At 45.3% G+C, this 19827-nt stretch overlaps 1 protein-coding gene across 1 annotated transcript in view; it reads left to right on the forward strand.

Annotated features, from left to right (window-relative positions):
• Positions 1-251: 251 nt before the first annotated feature.
• Positions 252-19827, forward strand: part of PSKH1 (protein serine kinase H1) — a 34591-nt gene continuing 15015 nt past the window's right edge. Inside the window, exons 1-2 of the mRNA XM_009290759.1 lie at positions 252-419; positions 2127-3158. Coding sequence (XP_009289034.1) covers positions 2214-3158 — 945 coding nt within the window. The 5' untranslated portion in view covers positions 252-419; positions 2127-2213. The remainder of the gene's footprint in view (positions 420-2126; positions 3159-19827) is intronic.

Raw genomic sequence — 19827 nt, forward strand, 5'->3', positions numbered from 1 at the left:
TTATTTATTTTTTGGCATGGGACTTTAATCTGAATGAACACCTACTTACAGGACAGCCCTCGGTGAAATTCAAACGTCAGTTAAGCTTCCTGTGTAGTTGTTTTATTTCTACTGCTTGCACCCTAGCATAGGCACGTTTGCGCACGGCTGGTGTGCTTGACTTCGCGGTACTGCCAGGAGGTCTTACGTGAGAACTTACTTTCTTGATGTCTGATTTTAAAACTGAATCTTAACTAAAGCCTTGTTTTCTTTCCAGGTTGGATGTAGAGTCTAAGCTTCTTCCGGGTGTCCCTCTAAAACGTTTTTTGTTTCTCCGCGTAATTCTCCTGATGGAAGACCAGCCGGGGTTCCCTTTCTGCTGTTCGTGCTGAATAGTGGCTTGGAGAGGTGGTGAATGAGTGAAGATACGCTCGGTGATGGTAAGGTTACATTTTGTCATGGTTTAATCTCAGTCGGCAACTAAGCACCACGCAGCCGCTCGCTCACTCCCCCCCACCCGGTGGGATGGGGGAGAGAATTGGAAGAGCACAAGTGAGAAAAACTCGTGGGTTGAGATAAAAACAGTTTAATAATTGAAATAAAATGATAATAATAATAGTATGATAATAATAATAATACACAAAGCAAGAGATGCACAGTACAATTGCTCACCACCCACCGACCGATGCCCAGCCAGTCCCCGAGCAGCGGCCCCCCCGGCCAGCTTTCCCCAGTTTATGTACTGAGCATGACGTCCCATGGTATGGAATGTCCCTTTGGCCAGCTTGGCTGTGCCCCCTCCCAGCTTCTTGTGCACCTCCAGCCTTCTCAGTCAGTAGAGCATGGGAAGGTGAAAAGTCCTTGGCTAGTGTAAGCATTACCTAGCAACAACTAAAACATCGGTGCATTATCAACTTTGTTCTCATCCTAAATCCAAAACACTGTACCAGCTACTAGGAAGGAAATTAACTCTATCCCTGCCGAAACCAGGACACATTTCAAGGCTAATGGCTTTTCTGTAGCCTTCTGTGAAGGCTCAGGCACCATATTGAAGGGCTCTGAGCCGACGAGCAGAAATTTAAAACTGCTTGGCTAGCTGCCAGAACGCACACAGGCAGTTTCCTCATCTCTTAGCCAGTCATACTGTTTTAATCGGCACCCAAAGACTTGCTGAAGTGCAGCTGATTTGGTTCTGCTGGAATACGGTGTGATGAGCAAGAGCTCCCTTCGCCCTAGTCTGGGGCAGCCGGTAGAAATTCCACTTCCTACACCCAGCTCCATATGGAAAAAACAGAAGTGCCACCTGGTACCTGAAGATGCAGGAGAAAACAAAGCTGGGTCAGGACGTTAAAAGACGTCAAAGCCCACCTTGATTTCTTAGGGTTTGGAGGGTGAGGGAATTGCCGGCTAAAAAGCTGCTCTGGTTAAATGAGAGCTGCCTTTTTGCAGGGGATGTGGTGAGTTAATTGGTAAAGTGCATCTTAAAAGCTGCTTAAAGTGCTGCTTAAAAGCAGCGTGCCTCTGTCTCCGTAATCCCCGCCTCCTGCACGGTTTCGCTGATCCCCAGGAGCAAAGTAGTGAGACGTTTAAGACACCCGTGCCAGTTAAACAGAAAGAAAATCTGAGGAAGGTTTGTTAAGTGAACAAGTTGCTGAGATACTTTGTGGAGTTTCTAGTGAGAAATCTCAGAACTACACGATTCGGAGTGGCTGCTGTCTTACGAAGCTGAGCAGATTAAACAAAATTAAGGAAAATGCTCGACTCTTTCCTTAATTTGATTTTTATTACGCAATTGGGGCTGGACGAGAGGGCCTCCAGAGGTCTCTTCCAACCTCAACTGTTTTGTGACTCTGTGATTCGGTGCTCAGCTGGGAGCATTAAACTGCTTAGTAAAAAGAGGGACTGTGCAGTTTCCAGAGACATCTGTTCTGCCTGTGACTGGGTTTTTATAGGCTCTTCACTAGCTTGTTGATGAAAGCGGCAAAGCACTGCGCGTGCTCTGTAGTATAGTACAGTGAAAATCCCAAACTCTCAGTCTGCGGTAGCGTGGCTCCATTGAGATGTGAACCACTTGCATTTCCCCCCCCCGTTTGAAACTTTACGACCGTGATTCCTGTTTATCTGTTTCTTCTCGTTCCTTTCCTAAGGTTCAAATGTGGGAATTGCCCCGGATGTGGCTGCTGCTGCTGCTGCCCTGGGAAAATGCCTTGATAGGGAATTAACACCATTCAGTGATGGGCTGTGGGACAAGCAAAGTGCTTCCCGAGCCCCCCAAAGATGTGCAGCTAGACCTGGTTAAAAAAGTCGAACCTTACACAGGCCACAATGACATATACAAGCATTTCATCAAAGATGACTGTGGGACTGTCATCAAAGCTGGCTCTCCCTCACCTCCGCGTCACGCTAACCCCTATCCTGGGAACCACCTCCCTGCCCACGTGGACCAGCCCGAACCCCGCAAGAACAAAGTGGCTAAATACCGCGCCAAATTTGACCCCAGAGTGACAGCCAAGTATGACATTAAAGCTCTGATCGGGAGAGGGAGTTTTAGCCGCGTCGTACGGGTGGAACACAAGGCTACCAAGCAGCCCTACGCAATCAAGATGATAGAGACCAAATACCGGGAGGGGAGGGAAGTGTGCGAGTCGGAGCTTAGTGTGCTGCGGCGGGTTCGGCACACCAATATCATCCAGCTTATTGAGGTGTTTGAGACCCAGGACCGTGTGTACATGGTGATGGAATTGGCGACCGGAGGAGAACTGTTTGATCGAATCATTGCTAAAGGCTCCTTCACCGAGAGAGACGCTACGCGTGTGCTGCAGATGGTATTGGATGGTGTGAAGTACTTGCATACGCTGGGTATCACGCACCGGGACTTAAAACCAGAGAACCTGCTGTACTACCATCCGGGAACAGATTCCAAAATCATGATTACGGACTTTGGGTTGGCAAGTGCTCGGAAGAAGGGAGATGACTGCCTGATGAAAACCACGTGTGGGACCCCGGAGTACATTGCTCCCGAGATCCTGGTCAGGAAGCCGTACACGAACTCTGTGGACATGTGGGCGCTGGGTGTTATCTCGTACATTCTCCTGAGCGGCACTATGCCCTTTGAAGATGACAACCGCACCCGCTTATATCGGCAGATCCTGAAAGGAAAATACAGTTACTCAGGCGAGGTGAGTGTGGCAAGGGTTATGGTGAGGGGAAGTCAAACAAGAAGCTCTCCGCAGGTGGGTCTTCGTGATGACCAGAAGCTGACTGTCGTGTGCAGGGTGGTAACGTTACCAGGGTTAAAAAAAAAATCTGTGATTCTGGCTTTTCAAATCCTTCCCTGTTTTCTGTCTGCTTTCAAAACTGCTTCCAGTGCAGCATAGCGAGCTCCTTTAAAAAATGTATACGTAGAGAAAGAAGAGATCTCTTCCTGTAGAATGGAACTGGGGTGCTTGTGGGTTTCTACCTGGGGAGACCTCAGCCGTGGCAAGCTGCTGTTTGACGCTTCACTGTTGAAACTCGTGCCAGGGTGAGTGTTTGAAACGTAGCGTGTACATACCTAGTCTGATTTCTGATACAAATCCAAGCGTAGTCTGAAAAATACCTTTGCCGAAAAACAAGGTTATGGCAGACAAAGGGGCACTTGCTGCTTAGATCTGCAGACGTGAGCATTTCTGAAATTGATCTGCATTGTCTCTTGAGCTTAGTATGTGACGAAATTGAGGGTTGGAGGATCATTTTCTTAGATAACTATGGAAAGAGGAACCTTGGGGAATAGATTTTAGGCAGAAGGTGGGTACCCCTACCCTCCCAGAGTCCCATCACTCCGCGGAATGGCCGGGTGCCAGGCTGACACAGCTCCTGCTGACTTGCTTCTGGTCGTGGTGGGAGATCTCGGTTACCAGCCAGCTCCTCTACCAGCACAATTGCCAAGTGTAGGCATAACCTCACTAAGAATCACACCTACAGAAAGTGGGGGTATCCAAATTCGCAAGTTGCGTTTCTGCCTGTATCTCTCACTGGAAATACTAAAAAATGAAGCTTTTATAACCTCTTCTCTCTTTAATAAGAGAGGAGAGTGTTTAGATTACCAAACGCCATGACTTTGTGAGATGAAGCCCACTGGGAAAGTGTTAATGAGTGGCTAAGTTTGATTCTGAAACAACAGTAAAATAACTGTCAAAAAACCAGAATAAATTAATGATTGTTCTTGTATTTTTAGGTGTGACAGGTATGTTGGCATTTTAATGATGGATGGAAGGAGTCTAACATTAAGTTTTTAAACATATTAAGCTGCTTTAGGATTGTGTTTTTTAAAAAAAATTAAAAAAATCACTCTCTGAAGGGTTTTCAGAGGTGTCAGTAAGTCTTTTATACTTTAAAGCTGTCAGGCCAGCTTGTGTTAATAGTTGGAATATCCAAATTAAATGAAACTGAGGAATATTGGCGTTTGCGTAGGAGGCCACTGAGGAGAGCCCAGACTTGACACCTTCGTGAATCTTGTTCATTCCTCCCGTGAGCGCTCCTCAACGTCCCTGGTATGCAGAGGAGACACAAAAGCGAGGAGTCATAAACCCCCAAATTTGGCACTTTCTTGACCAAGCGTGTTACTTCCTTCAGAAGCTGCAGTACTTGATTAGTTTCTTGCCAAAAGTATTCTGTCAGCTGCTTCCTCGAACTCCAAGCTTCGGCGGCCTTTGGCAGCCTTTGCTTCTTTTGTTAATTCGCCGTGTCAATATGATTTGTTCACCAGTTTGCAGAGTTTTAATGATGCAGTCGGGCTATCCTAATGCAGAAATAGATTGATTACCAGCAGCATGTAACATCTGCAGGGTCACACTGAAAGGCGAAGTCCTAGTTACCTCGTTTGCCTTGCAACCAGTGGTAGTAGATATGTTAAATGATTTTTCTCATGTGAAAAGGCCAGTTCACTCCGACGTTTGTGGTGTAGCAGAACTCATTTCAAGTGCGTGCACCTCCTTGCAGTTTCCCATTCAAGCAGCGGGTAGGTGCTGGTTTGGCTCGGCCTGGATGTTGGCCTCTAGACAGCAGATTTTAGAGCTTTCTAGATTCCTTGGCCAAACTCAGGTTTGGTCCGTTTTAGCTCACTCCATTGTGTTCGTCTTGGCCATTCGTTTTTCTCCTCTCCTTCCAGTTCTGTTATTTTGAAGAAGCAGTGTGGTGGGGTGGTTTTGTGCAAGTTCTCCCTTTTTTTTTTTGTTTTTATTCCCTAGTTCTGTCAGCCCCATGCCTCGAGGTGCCAGAAGGTCAGTGAGACCGTTGACTCTGAATTTGCTTCTTCCCGTTGGGGACCTGCTTTTATTCTTAATCTCTCTAACATGTTGTGATAATGAGTTCCATAGTTTATTTAAAAAACACATGGAAAAGCTGTTCCCTTCTCCTAGTTTTTATTTGCCTCTGCTCATTTAACTGGTGTTTTTCTATGTACATCTCTTTAATCCCCTTTACTTGAGAAACTAGCGAGTAATTTTTCCATGTCCACCTGTCCGTTACCTTTATACTTCTTCAGATTCCTTCTTTTTTTGAGGCTGAAGAGCCAACTGTGTTTAGTGCCTCCTATGGAATATATTCCATAGATCTGATTTTTGCTGTTACCCTTCTCTAGGCTACTTGTAATCTTTGAGACAGGGTGATGCGTGAGCACTGTGGCTTTAGAAGGGTCTCTCTGGTTGTTCACTGCTTCTTCCCGCAGGGTTTCTGATACTGTATTTGTTTCTTTGACACCTCTGAGCATTTGGCTGATGATGTAGGGAGTGGCCCACTGTGACTCCAGGAGGTTTCCTGAGTGTTAATAGCTGATTTGGGGATGTCGTGATGTCTGCGTAATTTGGTGCATTCCCTCTAATGTCTCCACCCCTCAATGCATGAGCTTGTGTTTAGTGACATTGAATTTTGTGACTGTCATTCAGTTTTGTCACTTGCTATTTTTACCTTTTTGCAGACTTTTTCATTGAGTTTAGCATGCTATCCAGGACAGGTTCTGCCCGTTACTGTGAAATGTGCTAATTTTGGAGTCTTAGAAGCAAGTGGTGGGATACAGGTTTGACACCCGATAACTGATGCTGATGATACTGAGCTGTTGAGGTTGAAAACAAAGCTGAGGCATGGTGCGGGAAGTAGTGAGAGACCGCATGATAAATTGGCTGATGTTCCGTGTGGACACACTCGACCCGGTCTCATGGGAGGACGAGCAGTTTGAATTTTCTGTAAATGATGGTGGGCCCTGGAGGTGATTCTTGCCCATCAGAAGAAACAATCTGAGGTTAAACACTTCTAAACCTCGTCTTGATACTCGGGATCAGAAGCCAATTGATATTAGGAATTAGCGTTACTATTGCAGGTGTCCTTGCTGTGCCATGCCCGTCATCCACCGGCACTTGAATGTTGAGTCCAGTTCTTTTTCCCCCTGAAAAAAAATACAGAATTAAAAAAATACAGAATTAATTCTGTATTAAAAATACAGAAGGGCAGCCTGAATAATCAAAGGTATGGGCTGGCTTCCATTTGAAGAACGAGTGAACGGACTAGGGCCCTTCCTCCAAAAAAGTAAGTGTTTGAGGGGGGGCCTCTGACCAAACTCAGTACAGCCAGAGGCAGAATAGGGGGAGCAAATAGAGAGCAACTGTTTTGAGCGTTCCCTGGGGTGATTTAATTTGATGTCCTCTGGTCCTTGTGCCAGAACTGAATTATTTTGAGAAATTTTGTGACTTCATTGCGACTAGGGCCACTGGATGCTGGTTGTGTAGGTTGTGTACACAAAGGTAGCACGTGTGCCGCAGAGAAAGCATTAGACTGTGTATTTTGAAAGTGCCAGTGCACAAGCCTGAAGCGTTTTACTTGTTGTCCCACCACAAATTGCATACTTTAGGAGGCTGTTACAGATACTGTGTGTGACATGAGTGGTTGTTTTGGAAAGCTGTAGATGTTTTACTGCTTGGAAAGCAAATAATGTCAGCCAATACCCTGTATGTTTTGACCAGATGCTTTCTGTTCTTCCAGACCCAGGGAAAATGGATGCTTTTGTTTACCAGTGTAATTAAGCCTATACCCCTAAATTGCGGGCGTGTTTGTAGCCAGGTATTGGCAAGAGATGCAGTAACACGCTGCCCACTTTGTGAGTAAATTCCAGGTGGAAACAAAGTGAGCCAGAGATTTAGAGGCTTGTGTCCGGCTTGTTTCCCACAACCGTGCCAGCTTTCTTAAAGCCATCTTCTGGACTTTTAAATGCTTCCAAATTTCTGATGTTCAGAGAAAATTGCTCTTCTTTTTTTGTGTTACACTGGAAGAAGTGGGAAGACGTCAGAAATGAGGCTGTTGGTAAGTTCCTCAGACTAATGGAAATGGCGGGAGCCGTAAGTCCTGGTTTATTTGGAACAAGAATGGGCAGAATACTGGACTGCATTGCAGAACTGTCTGTCTGTCTCTGATAGATGCAGAAGCAGAGATTTCAGGGGAACAACTGCTTTTCTTCTCTGTAATGTGAACTTTGAAGATGTGAAATGGAAGAGGAAACGTTAAAAGAAGCCTGCAAAGTAAAGTGCCCAGAGCTGACAGCTTGAGCTGCGCAGCTGAGACAGGTTTCACAGGGAAGGAGGGAGCCGTCTTCCGAACTGCATTGCCGTACCATGTCAGGCAGCAGCAGTGCCGCGAGTTTGCCGAGAATCGGTGCCGAGTCCCACTTTTTGAAAGGTCTGGCCTCAAAACCTGGTCAGAGGGGACAAAGCTGTACTGAGAGAGGAATAAAAGCCAAGATGCACGCTGACCTGAGAAGTAGCTCCATCTTCTTGAAAAACAAGTGAGCTCATGTCCAGCTAATGTAATTGCTTTCTGACTGGGACCCTCTTACCACCGCTCTCCTGTTCCTGGAGTGTGAGGTCTGTTTGAAGAGGCTATTAGCAGATCAATAGGAGAGGTCTCCCATAATAGCTTATTCAGGTACTGCTGACATCACCGCTCTGATTATCTCTTGTATCTCCTTCTGTACTTTCTGAACTGCCTGGAGTAATGGATAGGGTGAGGAATGAAGAAAAGCTGGCTTTGTAACTCGGCATGCTTTTTTCTGAGCATCTCTGAGTAAGGGTTACGTGGGCTATTGAGACTGCATTTGATGTAGCCTGCTACAAAGTCATTCTCTTTCACTTGTTTTGTTAGAACTCACTAAAAAGAAAATTTGGCAATATTCTAATTGAAAACTGGGGGATAAAACTGATTTCTGGGGATCTCTTTGTAGCTTAAAAAGTTGTCTGAGGAATAAAGCTGGAATTCCATTCACAGTTTCCTTTGAATTTGAAAGTGCAGAAATGAACATCAGACCATCGTTATCCTGCTAAGACGCAGGCTTGCTCTGGTTCTCTTTCAAAGCTTGTCCTTCTCTTGAATACTGATACTTTTATGTTGCTTTACACACCTGGGAAACTTGCTGGAAGAAGTGGAAGATAATATATATGTTGTGGATAAATTGGGAAACTGTGCTAGGGATTGTTCTGGTTTTGATATCTGATCTGGGCAAATCATTTCCCCTTGTGGTGTGTTTTCCTATTCATAAAACAGAGACAGCTTTTTGTGGTATGTTCGCCATGGGTGAGGTTGGTGGGTGCCAGTGCGGGAACATCTCTTAATCAGTTTCAAACCAAAAACCTTGTTCTAAATAACGGTGCTAGTGGATACATTGATAATGTGATGTAAGGAGAGACATGTTTGATACGTGAAGGAAGTTGGGCATTGCAAGTCTGTAGGAGCTCTGCAAGGGACTTAGCAGCCATGCGGCGAGATGATCTGGTTTTGTGTGGCTTGCTTAGATTTTCCAGTGGTGTTTAATAAAGTTCCTCACCAAAGGCTCTTGAAGGAAGTTTCCAGCTGTAATGCAATAGTGGCCATTGCATGGATCAGCAGTTTGCTGAAGATAAGCACAAAGTTGAAATACGTGGTCAGTTCCACGGGGAAGGAAAAAACGGTGAAGTCTGAAGGATCTGTTCGCTTCTGCCCAAAAGCGATCAGGACAAAGTTCACTAATGAAGCTGTGCAGTCGCTGAGGATACAGAGTTCTTCAGATGGTGAAGACAAGGGCTGTGGACCTTAGAAGTTTGCCTGAGTTAAAAGAGCGACTGGACGAATTCATGGAAGATAAATCGATAGAGAGAATGATATTAAAAAGTCCTCTAAGTATGGATAAAGAGGTCCCTAAGCCACATGTTTTTGAGGCTTGAGAGTATGGGGGGGGTGTTAATTGCTACATAGGGACTGTTTTCTTGGGCTCTCCCTCTGTATCTGCTGTCGGCTGATGTTGGAGACACCATACTGGACTGGCTAGATCTTTGATCCAGTAACCTTCAGTCCTGTTAGAGGTGCTAGTCTTTCCTTCTCTCATTTCATCTCTCAGCTGGGGGCTTCATCCACTCCCAAGAGTTATTGAGCTGAGTAATAGGCAGCCTGCAGAGCAGGTAGTGCTCTGAGGTTGTGTGTGCAGCATTTGGGGCACCTGCCTATGTGCTGGGGGTGTTCAGCGGTCCCGTCAGACATTGATGGAGCAGGTACCGCATGTCTTGTGTGGTTTTAGCTGTGGTTTGGAGGCAGCATGATTTCAACTGAGTTTGAGAATCGGAAATCAATCCCAAGCCTTATCAACCCCCAGGGGCTAATTTTACTTGCTGTATAATACTCCTTTGGAAAGGCTAGACATGTAAAAAGTGAGGAGGGTGATCATTTCCTATTAAATGAAAATGTTGTTGAACTCTTTAATTATGACCTGGTGCTGGAGTTCCCCTGTAGGCAAGTGAAAAAGCAGGCAACGTATACAGACTAAGTAGTAATAAAAAGTGCATTTTGCAGGTGATAAAATCAGTTTTAAATTCCCCTTCTCCTGCAGAAATGTGTGGTGTTTTTTTTTTTTTTCCTTGGGAGAAATGAGTCTGTCTTGACATTATACATCTATAAAGGAAAATGTGGTGTGAAATGCATTCTGCTTGTGACTCTGCCCTTCTCTGTTCGGTGACTCATTCAGATTTGGAGCGTGAAGGCAGAACCTATCTAGTCATCCTGCTTGGCTAGCTTGCTCCCTGGTGCCCTTAATATGATGGTTTCATTCTTTGACAGCTCCCCTTGCTAGTTACTGTTGCTGTTTGGAGTTCTGCTTGCTTTCTTTGCGCTCCCAACAACATCCCAAGATGCTGTCTTCCCTGTTGCTTCTACTGTCAGATGTGCAAGGGTGACAGCAATTTTGGGGATGGTTGCTGAAGCCCCACGTGTAAGTGTTGAAGCGGTTCTTTCTGATCCCGTGAGCGTGCAGTGCCTTTCCCCACTGACTTCACGTGGAATATAAACCCTTCTGTAGTTTCAGAAACGCGAGTGCCTTTCACGTGAAGGCGTGTTTAGAAACGTGTCCCCTTAAAACTGAGGATTCTTGTGGGTCTTCACCAAAGTCTAATTTTTAAGTCTTGCTCATTCTTTATTTAAAAACTGGCCTCTTCTCTCCATCTAAACAGCAAACCCTTCAGCCAGGCTCTCCTTTTAAGTTTGAACCTTTGCAGCATCCCTTTCTCCTGACTTGACAAGTACATTCTTGCCCTGTTCCCACACATGCAGGTCTCTGCTGCATGTTTTTTGTATAGCTTGTTTCCTTGGCCACGTCCACCCAGATTTCTTCTTCTCCATCTCTTTATTTGGGTTACCTACGCTTTCTACCTAGGCTCCTTTGCGCCCTAGCTTCACCTGGTCTGTGGCTGCTTGTTAGCAAAGATCGTAATGCTGAAAGGGAGTGCTGTGGTCTATCAGTCTGTCCCTGCAATGGATGGCAGCTTCCTAGGATAACCAACAAGACTGGAGACTCGTTCGTATACAGGGGCTTCAGGTGGTTGTAATATGGAAAAATAACTAAGATGCACATAAAAGTAACAAATAACAATTTTACAGTATTTTTGTAGTGATGGCACCTTTTGAGGTTAATGTCAGGTCAAATAAAGAGCACCTGTTTCTAAATCTAGAAGCTATTATTTGTGATAACTTTATGAAGAAATTGATGGCATTCATGAATTGGTTCTGCTTTTTATTTTGCAACAAACTGGCAAGCTGCAGTCGAGACAGCATCAACAGACAGTTGGTCTGGCTTCCTGCAGTACAGTGTTGCAGTGCATGCCGCTGAACTTAAAATTATAGGAAGATTTAGGCACAAAGCGACCTCGGGAAGTCTCTGGTCCAAACCCCTGTTCGGAGCAGGGCTAAACTTAAACCTAGATGAGGTTGCTTAGCACCTGGTTCGCTCAAGCCTTGAAAGTTTACAAGGATGGAGATTTCACCGCCTCTCTGGGCCCTGTCCTGCGGCTGCCCCAATCTCATGGGAACCGTGTTTTTTCTTTACATCCAGACAGAATTTACCTGGTTGCAGCTTGACAGTCACTGCTTGCCTTTTCACTGAGCATCTCCGAGACGTCTGGTGTGGTGTCATCCTCCCTGTAACTGCCCTGACAGTACTGGGAGGTGTACTTAGATCCCGTTTCTCCAGCTAGCTGAGGTTCTTCTGGATGGCAGTCCTGCCCTCCTGCATATCAGCAACTCCTCCAAATCTTGGTCAAAAGCAACCAAGAAGCAAGTACTAAAATTTTTAATGGTAAAGAGAGATTTGCAGCTCAAATGGCTTCAGAGCAGAACCAAAGGAGAGGCTTAACGTGCAGATGGTATGTGCGTAGCACTTCTTTTTTCTCGAGCATTCAGCTTCTTAATGATCATCTGCCCTAGCTTGGAGTTGAAAGCGCCGAGTTAAATGCAGATATTGAATAAACCCTGCAAATACTGCTATGGATAGATTCAGGATGGAAGAATGCACTTAATTACATGAAAAACAAGTTACCCTAGTAGAAGATGAGTGGAGTAGCGTGAACGGTGTTCCCATGATAACTAACTCGGTCCATGTAAGTAAAGAAACGAAACACGTTCTCCCCAAACACTTTTCCCTGCCTGCCGGTGATAGCAGAAGCAGGAGGAATGAAGAGTGCTGGCAGTGCATTAGCAAACAAACCGTGTGCCTGTGGTGTTAGTTGTTACCTGACAGAGGGCAAGGTAAAACTGAGAAAAGCAATTCCAAACCAGCTGATGCACGCTTACAGGATGAGTTCTTACCCCAAGTACATCGGTACGTCTGCAGAGCGTTTCCAAAGTATTCGTGTAATTGTCCTCATTGTGGAGGCTGGTTAAAAGACTGCGGAGGACTTGTAACCCCTCAAATCCCTCGTGACACGTAATGGAGGAGACGGATGACAGTCTCGTCAACTTCTGATATTAATTTCCTGCATTTATTCAACTTTCTGAGAGAGAATGGGGTAGAGCTTGAACTCGGGCTTCCTCTGACTCAGTTGGGCACTGGTTACTGAATCACCTGTCCCTCTCCAAAGGGACCGATCAGTGATTGTATTACGAGGGCTGTGGTCGGATTTTCTATCAGATTACAAACTTGTTCTAAAAAAGGCACAAGCAATAAAAAGAAACAGAAATTATTCTGGGTAACCTCCTTCCCCTAAAAGCTGCAGATGGAAATGTGTAGTGGCAGAGATCCACAGGAAAAAAAAAAAGAAAAATTATTCTGTAACCTCCTTCCCCTAAAAGCTGCAGATGGAAATGTGTAGTGGCAGAGATCCACAGGAAAAAAAAAAACAACCCAACTTTCTATTTTGCATACTAGTATTTTAGTGTGGAAACTAATTTCCTGTAGGAGAGGAAAAAATTATACTTGCATATCATGGAAAACATCTCTCCACAATCCCTGTCGCTTTGCAGGAGAGTTTGGTCAGTATAGGACAAACATTCTCAAATTTTGGATGTGGCTTTTTAAAGAACAGTAAGTTTTGCATTGATGCTGCAGCAGGTATGATCCTTGACTGTCTGGCTGCCAGTCCTGGAATGGCTCCTGCATGTTTGCACTTCTGGTCACTTAGAATTAATTACATATGCCTATGTAATTAAAAAAAATAAATCTGTCTTTCGTTGTTTTGATGACAAAAAGTATAACTACTTTAGAAAAAAATACCAATTTAGAAAAAAAAAATCAAGTGTTTCATAAAGTATTAGCTTTATTTTCTATGTTACGCTTTGTTTGCCCCAGAAGTCTGTCCAGGTTTTTTCCTGCAGTTCATAACTATAGCTTTGTTATATATCATAAAGCTTTGTGTAATATGTTATATGCTAATTAAATTGGTTATAGGGTAGCGACTGCCTTGAAAGGGGGAAAACTCTCCCTCTGGTGACTTCCTCCTAGTACATCTCCTGTTTAAGATGGGCAGTAAGGCAGCCTGGCTTCCCTGAATTTGGACTAGAGTATGTCTTCTGGAAAACATTCAAAGCAGATTAAAAAAATTGCCGGAACAGAGAAGCATCACCGCCCTCTAACGTTCCCATTGGTCCTTTATTTTTTTTTTAATGCAGGAGATAAAGTCGTGTATCCACAAGAGGCCAGGAAAGCTAGTGTCCATCTCCCATTCATTGAAGATTTACCTTTGCATGGCATCCTGTGCTGCCCTTTGCTCTAAGAGATGCTCCTTGCAAAGCCACCTTATTCTCCTGGGAGTTCTCCGTTGGCTCAGTGCCTGGGAGGGTCCAGATGCAGTGGGACCCCTCGCTCGTGGGGACCCCGGCCGGTCGCGCTTGCCCGGTGGCGTTGCCCTCCCTGGCTATGCCAGTCGGGCTTTAGACCCATTAGAGGCTTCTGCAAGACACGGTCATCACCTTGGCCTCTGATCTTCCTGCCAGAAGAGAGAATAGATTTCAAACCAGCAGGGTGGCCAATTTTCAGTATTCTCCCTGGAGTTTGAGTGTCCCAAGCTGTTGAAAGGAAATAATGAGGAAAACAGGCACAGGGCAGCTGAAGGCAAGGTTTTAAACCGTATTTGCAGTACTCGTTTGCATGATCCTACAAGTCTCTGGGCCCATGTTTTAGCCTTCTCGGAGGAAGAAAGAGGTTTTTTTCTTATAGCAGCTGGTATGTTTCTTTCCTGTGAGCCACATTAGACAGTTGAAGTGTTTTACAATAGTCCTGTCATTAGAGAAATGCATGCATTTTTTCCTAAAAATTAGAGATTTTTTTTTTCCCCATGTAAGGAAGAATTGTTTTTTATATAAATTGCTGAGCCCTTTGCCTGGAAAAAGAGAATAAAAATCAATTTACAGAGGAATGTGCCTTTACATTTCGTACTGCTATAAGAAAGCGGTGATTTTTAAGTAGAGCAAACAAGAGTGTTGGTGAGATGCAGTCAGATGGCTCTCTGTTGAAAAGGGCACTATGCTCTGCTTTGAAGAGCTGAAACACTTGAACAGGATGAAAGTCTGCCTCTCTTAGCCTGGCACAAAACACCGAGGCCAGCCATATAAATGTACTTTTCTTAGCTTCTGCTCTTTCTTTTAATGCACCTGCTTTAGTGGGTGTGAATATAGGTGGCTTTGTGTTGCTCCATACGTATCTGAGAGCTGAAGTGTTTGTCCAGATCTCTCCTGCTGCAGGAGCAGACATCTTAGGCTCTCTGAAACATGATAAACTCAGTTAAAACCTGGAAAATCCTCCAACCTCCTGCATGTATCGGTGACCGTGCTCCTGCAAAACTTTAGTGTGCTGTATTGGAAAACACTTTATTTACAGGTAAAGAAACACCTTTTCCAGTAAAAGGGCTTTGAAACCAATATGTGCTTTTAAAAATCAATTGCCCTTCGCTTTGGCTGCTTCTTGAGGTTTTTTTGAAGGTTGTTTCCTCCGATGGAATTGGTGTGTCACAAGGACCTTTCTCAAAATCATTCCTTTTGCCTTTTTACTATGTACTTCAGCTTATGTTGCAACTCAGTGTGAAGATAACTCCAAATCCTAGGGCAGGGTAAGCAAGGAGAGGGGTGATCTTTCTCTGCATATGTCTTATATTTCCATACAGCTACAGTCTGCAACACCCCATTAAGAGTTTGTATTTCACAGAATCGTGCATGTCATCAGGTCAGTGAATTTTCTGAGTCGGTGGCTTGTGGCAGGTGAGTTGCTGGGCTGTCCCTTAGTTTGGGTTTGCAGTTTCTGCGGCTGGAAGCATCCATGGAAACAATGAGGTGGAGACACCACATGCTTCACTGCAGTGGCTTGTTTACACTGTAATGCTCGGATTTATTCCAGTGTGTCAAGTGGAGGAGCCCAGGGTAGAAGCTCTGTCAAAGCCTCAAAGCCCCTAGAAGCGAAGAAAGCAGGGAGCGAATCTCCGTGGACAAGAGGAATATGTTTTTTCCCAGTAATTTCATTCACAGCCCCTTGTCCCTGGGGCTGCTCTTTACACCAGTAGCACCTGTGGGTTCAAGGCAAGGTGAAGGGCAGCAGCTGAGCATTTTGGTTAAGATTTTTGGGTGAATGACCGGATTTGGAAAAGTGGTGCACAGCATATGGCACGTAATTATTGTAAGGATGGAGAAAGGCAGGAGCCGCATCTAAGGGAAAAGGTCTTGCAATAATGCTGTGATTTGACGTATTATATTTTCATTCCTGCATCTCTGGGCCCTATAAAATCCTGTTAATGGCAGAATAGTATTTCTGCAGAATTAAGGATGTAGGGATAAAGGGACACTGGTAGGGTAGAAAAAGAATATTAAGCTGCCTCTGTGCAGAATATGCATTATTAACAGAAAGGATTTGGACTATCAGCTACCATTGGTGTCTTTGACTCCTTTACAGTTCCCTAAAAATAGACTAGGCAGTTTCCTCTTTTACCTTTGGCTGATTTAATCCTTTGCTTTCTACCTGTGGCTCAGATGTGTTGTTTTTCCGATACCTTAGTGGAGGTATATTTTGAGTGGCAAGACATGCTGCCACATGCTCGTTTGCTTAGGACCAAGGTTCAGCGAGTGAGAATATACGTTAATCCTACAGTGGAAGGAGCTGTGATCTGCAAGAAACCACTCTTACCTGCTGAGAGGATGGTTTATGCTTGACCACGCTAGCTCATCTGCATCCAGTGTTTCACTTGGGCTTGTAAATGGGCTACGTTGCATTGAGGATGCAGGAGGACTGGTAACACCTTGCTGCCTTCTTGTATTTCCACCAGTGAATGTGGTAGAAAAGTTGAGTTTCCTACAAGACCGTGGGAGGGAGAAAGAGTAACTGCTGACTGCAGCTCTACAGGCTTTGAGAGGTGATCTCTGCAAACCTGGCCTGTTCTAAATACAACAGCTCTCTGCTCCTCCCCTTTGTTGGAGACGATCGCCACGGGGCAGGAGACTGTGATTCTGGGCAAAACTGTGTCTGAAGTTTGGCCACCCCTGGAGCAGGGCTTGAGCTGGGTGCGACGCTTGAGCAGGGTGCAAGCACTTGTCTGGTTCTGTCGTTGCTGTGACACACGTGGGAGTTTATCACAACAAGTCGTGGGGTGCGTGGATGGGGGTAACATCTTAAACTGCTTCAGCTGGGTTTGCTAGGCCTGGTCTGCCGAAGACCTGAGGGTGGTAGGGCTCCAGAGGATCGTATGGAAATACAAAACTAGAACAGCAGTGTGACTTGAGGCACAGGGAGCCCTGACTGGCACCTGTAAAATGTTTTTAAAGTGAGGTTTCAGGTGGGTGCTGTAAATGTGTTGCACTCCGGAGAAAGCTACAGCATCTTCCTAGCTCCCCATCTGAGCCCCTGGACTGAGCACCAGACTTTGAGGTTTTGGAGAGCTGGCATCTGGCCGTAGCTCCAGCTGCTGTCCCTGTTGCAGGTTAAAAGCTAGTTTTAATCAAAACTGAGCTCTGCAAAGAAGGGCTGTGAACATGCACCTTGTTGCAAATCATTTTGTGGCCTGTAATTGACCCTGCCTTAGAGAGAGGCAGTTGGACCTGATATATTTGGAACAATCTGCTGTTGAAAGATGTCTCAAATTTCCTCTGACCAAAATTTGGGACTTCCCTAGCAGTTGCAGCGTGCTCCTGCCCTGGGATGAGACAAAGGAGGAGTTAACCAGCATACGTGGCATAGGTAGGAAGTCAAGATTTTGATTTCGGGTAGTTAAGATCTCTTTTCAGCTGCAAAAACTGTTTTGGGGAGCTTCTGTTGGTGCTGAGCTGGAGGGCTAAAAAGGTGCTTCCTAAGCCCGGAGCTTTTCTTGGTAGTCTCTTTACCTAATCCCCAAAATCCCTAAATCTGACAAGATTGCAATTGAAGCTTTCAGGCTGGTAGACACAAGGGAACTGGGTTAGTTGTTTTGAGCTGGAAGGGGTAGCTCAAGCCAACAGCAGCGCATCTGAGTTCCCTGTTTTGGAGCATGAGCTCTTCAGGGCTGGCTCTTCTGCTCTCACCGTTCTCACCACCCTGCTGCTTCGCCCTCCTGCTGCCCCGAGTGAGTGCTAAGATAGAAATCCCGGGTGTGTTTTCCAATACATTTGTTATTTAAGTGGATGCCTTTATGGATTTTTCTGAAAACTGAGCTTTTACTAATACACCAGATTAGTGTTGACTGGTGAAATGGGAGCCACGCGGACAAGTCGAGGAGGGGCAGAATGTTCTGGTAGTGGCTATTAAGAGATGCCTGCTGTTAATGCAGCGTACACCTAACTGCTGGTGTGGACGTATGCCTGGCTGGGTGTCTATAGCTTGTGAACTTCCATCAGCACGATACACCCTACCAGCATTTCAGGCACTTTGAGCGATTAACCAGAGTTTGATTTCGTACCTAACAAAAGGTAGAATTGAGCTGTCTGAGAAGGAGAGTATTTGCATGTTTCCTACCTTTGTCCATGTCTGAAGAATAATTTCTAAGGGATTCTTTCACAGTCTGGTCATTTTGAGAATGGTTATGTAGCTCAGACATAAGAAAGGTTTCTCGTTATAGCTGGGATGACTCAAAAGACTTTATATACTGTTATATCAGATGCTGACAGGAATGCCTGAGTTAGTTTATCTCTTTCCACTTAGTCCTCCATCTTTTTTTTCATTTCCTTTCAGCTTTGCAAGCCTCAGGAATTCTTGGTGACATTCTTAAGCTACCTTTTTGTTCAAGAGGCTGATCTTGAAAAATTAAGGAAAACTAGCTTGGCTCTTGGATGAGAATGTAAAATCATTTCATAGCATACTCATCTTCCAAAATTCGTAGGAGTTCCCGTACCTCCAGTGTTTGACACAGGGGCTTGGCAAGGATGGATCTGGCATTGGAGGTGTCTTTAGCTAATTCACGAAAGTGTTCCATGGACTTTGGAAATGCGCTGTAGCACTTGACAGCCTTGCTTTGGAAACCTTCTGTATGCGCTGAATGCGTGCCAGGCACGTGGAGCTCCCGAATAGGCAATATGGGTAAATCCAATGAGCGAGTGCGATAACCGTACTTAACAGAGTTGGTGAATTACCCACGTCTGCAGGCAAAGGAGAGGCAGGATTTGAAGTGTTCCTCATCTTCTGGAAGCAGGGAGCCTTCTCCTCTCCCTGGCTTTGGGCAAGCAGCGCTGCCTCGCGCGTCCTCTGCGTCAGCTGGTATCTTCTGTGTCAGTGGGCGAGAGGTACTGTGGGAGAGGGGGTTTGGCACTAGGAAAAACTGTGCTTCTCCACTTACTGCTACAAATCATTTTGTCCTTGTCTGCCCTTCGTGCTGAGCAAAACTTCTTTGCCTAGAAGCTAGGAAAATAATGTTCTCCAGTCTTTCTGGGGGCAAAAGTTGGCAGGCTGATTCTGCTGTATGGCACTTTCAAAATCTGTCACAGGTGAAGCAGGGAGAGCGTGGGGACCAAATCTTGTATTTCCCCAAACCTGTTGTGTTAAAATTGGCATTTACTTACCGGCAGCTCATCAGCAAAGTAGAATGTGTAGTGAGCATGGATCTCTAGAAATTGCCAAAGGAGGTCCAGTGGTATTTGGGGCTTTATTGACTCACCCAGGTGAGGGAAGGGGGGGGGGGGGGGGGGGGGTGTTGGTTTATTTTTGGCATTGAATTGGAAGGGCTGCAAAGTGCATTGGATTCCAGATGGCCCTAACAAAGTTGAGCAGTTCAATATCAGTTGCAAATGTTTTTAAAAATCAGAGTAAGTTAGTGCACAAAAATAGGTGAAGAACAGAAGATTAGGAGGTGTTGGCTTCTCAGAAAAGGATCTGTCTATGAATCACGAACTACTATGTGAGACAGCAATATCACACTTGTGGAAAAAGACAAACGTACTGAGGTGTATGAACAGAAAGAGAGGCTGCGTGTGGTGTAATCCTGCTGCCTTTAGTGGCTGAGGCAGCATGCCAACCTGAAGCTCCGACACTTCTGGGCAGCGGACTTCAAAAACACTGCGGGCCAAGCGGAGAGACTTGACAGAAGATCAACAAAAACAATCGTGAGTCAAAAACCACAGTCGCCGGAAGATTGAAACATTTTTGGCTGTTTGGCCTAAAGAAGGTGTTGTCATAGCAGTTTGCAAATGTGCACAAGGCTGCTTCGAAGAGGAGAAGGAATAATCTCTTTTCCAGATTATGGTAAAAAAGAGCCTTAAATTGCACTTAGAAAGATTCACGTTAGACCTTTTGCAACACTTTACTAGTGTCTCCCTCTCCTTAAAAAAAAAAAAACCCTAAAAGATCTACCAGGAGGATTGGCCGGGCCCAGAGAGCTGTGGTGAATGGAGTGAATGGAGTTCAATCCAGTTGGCGGCCGGTCACGAGCGGTGTTCCCCAGGGCTCAGTTTTGGGGCCGGTCTTGTTCAATATCTTTATCAATGATCTGGACGAGGGGATCGAGTGCACCCTCAGTAAGTTTGCAGACGACACCAAGTTGGGCGGGAGTGTTGATCTGCTCGAGGGTAGGAAGGCTCTGCAGAGGGACCTGGACAGGCTGGATCGATGGGCCCAGGCCAACTGTATGAGATTCAACAAGGCCAAGTGCC

This window comes from Aptenodytes forsteri, unplaced genomic scaffold, assembly GCF_000699145.1.
Source record: "Aptenodytes forsteri isolate BGI_AS27 unplaced genomic scaffold, ASM69914v1 Scaffold14, whole genome shotgun sequence".
NCBI lineage: Eukaryota > Metazoa > Chordata > Aves > Sphenisciformes > Spheniscidae > Aptenodytes > Aptenodytes forsteri.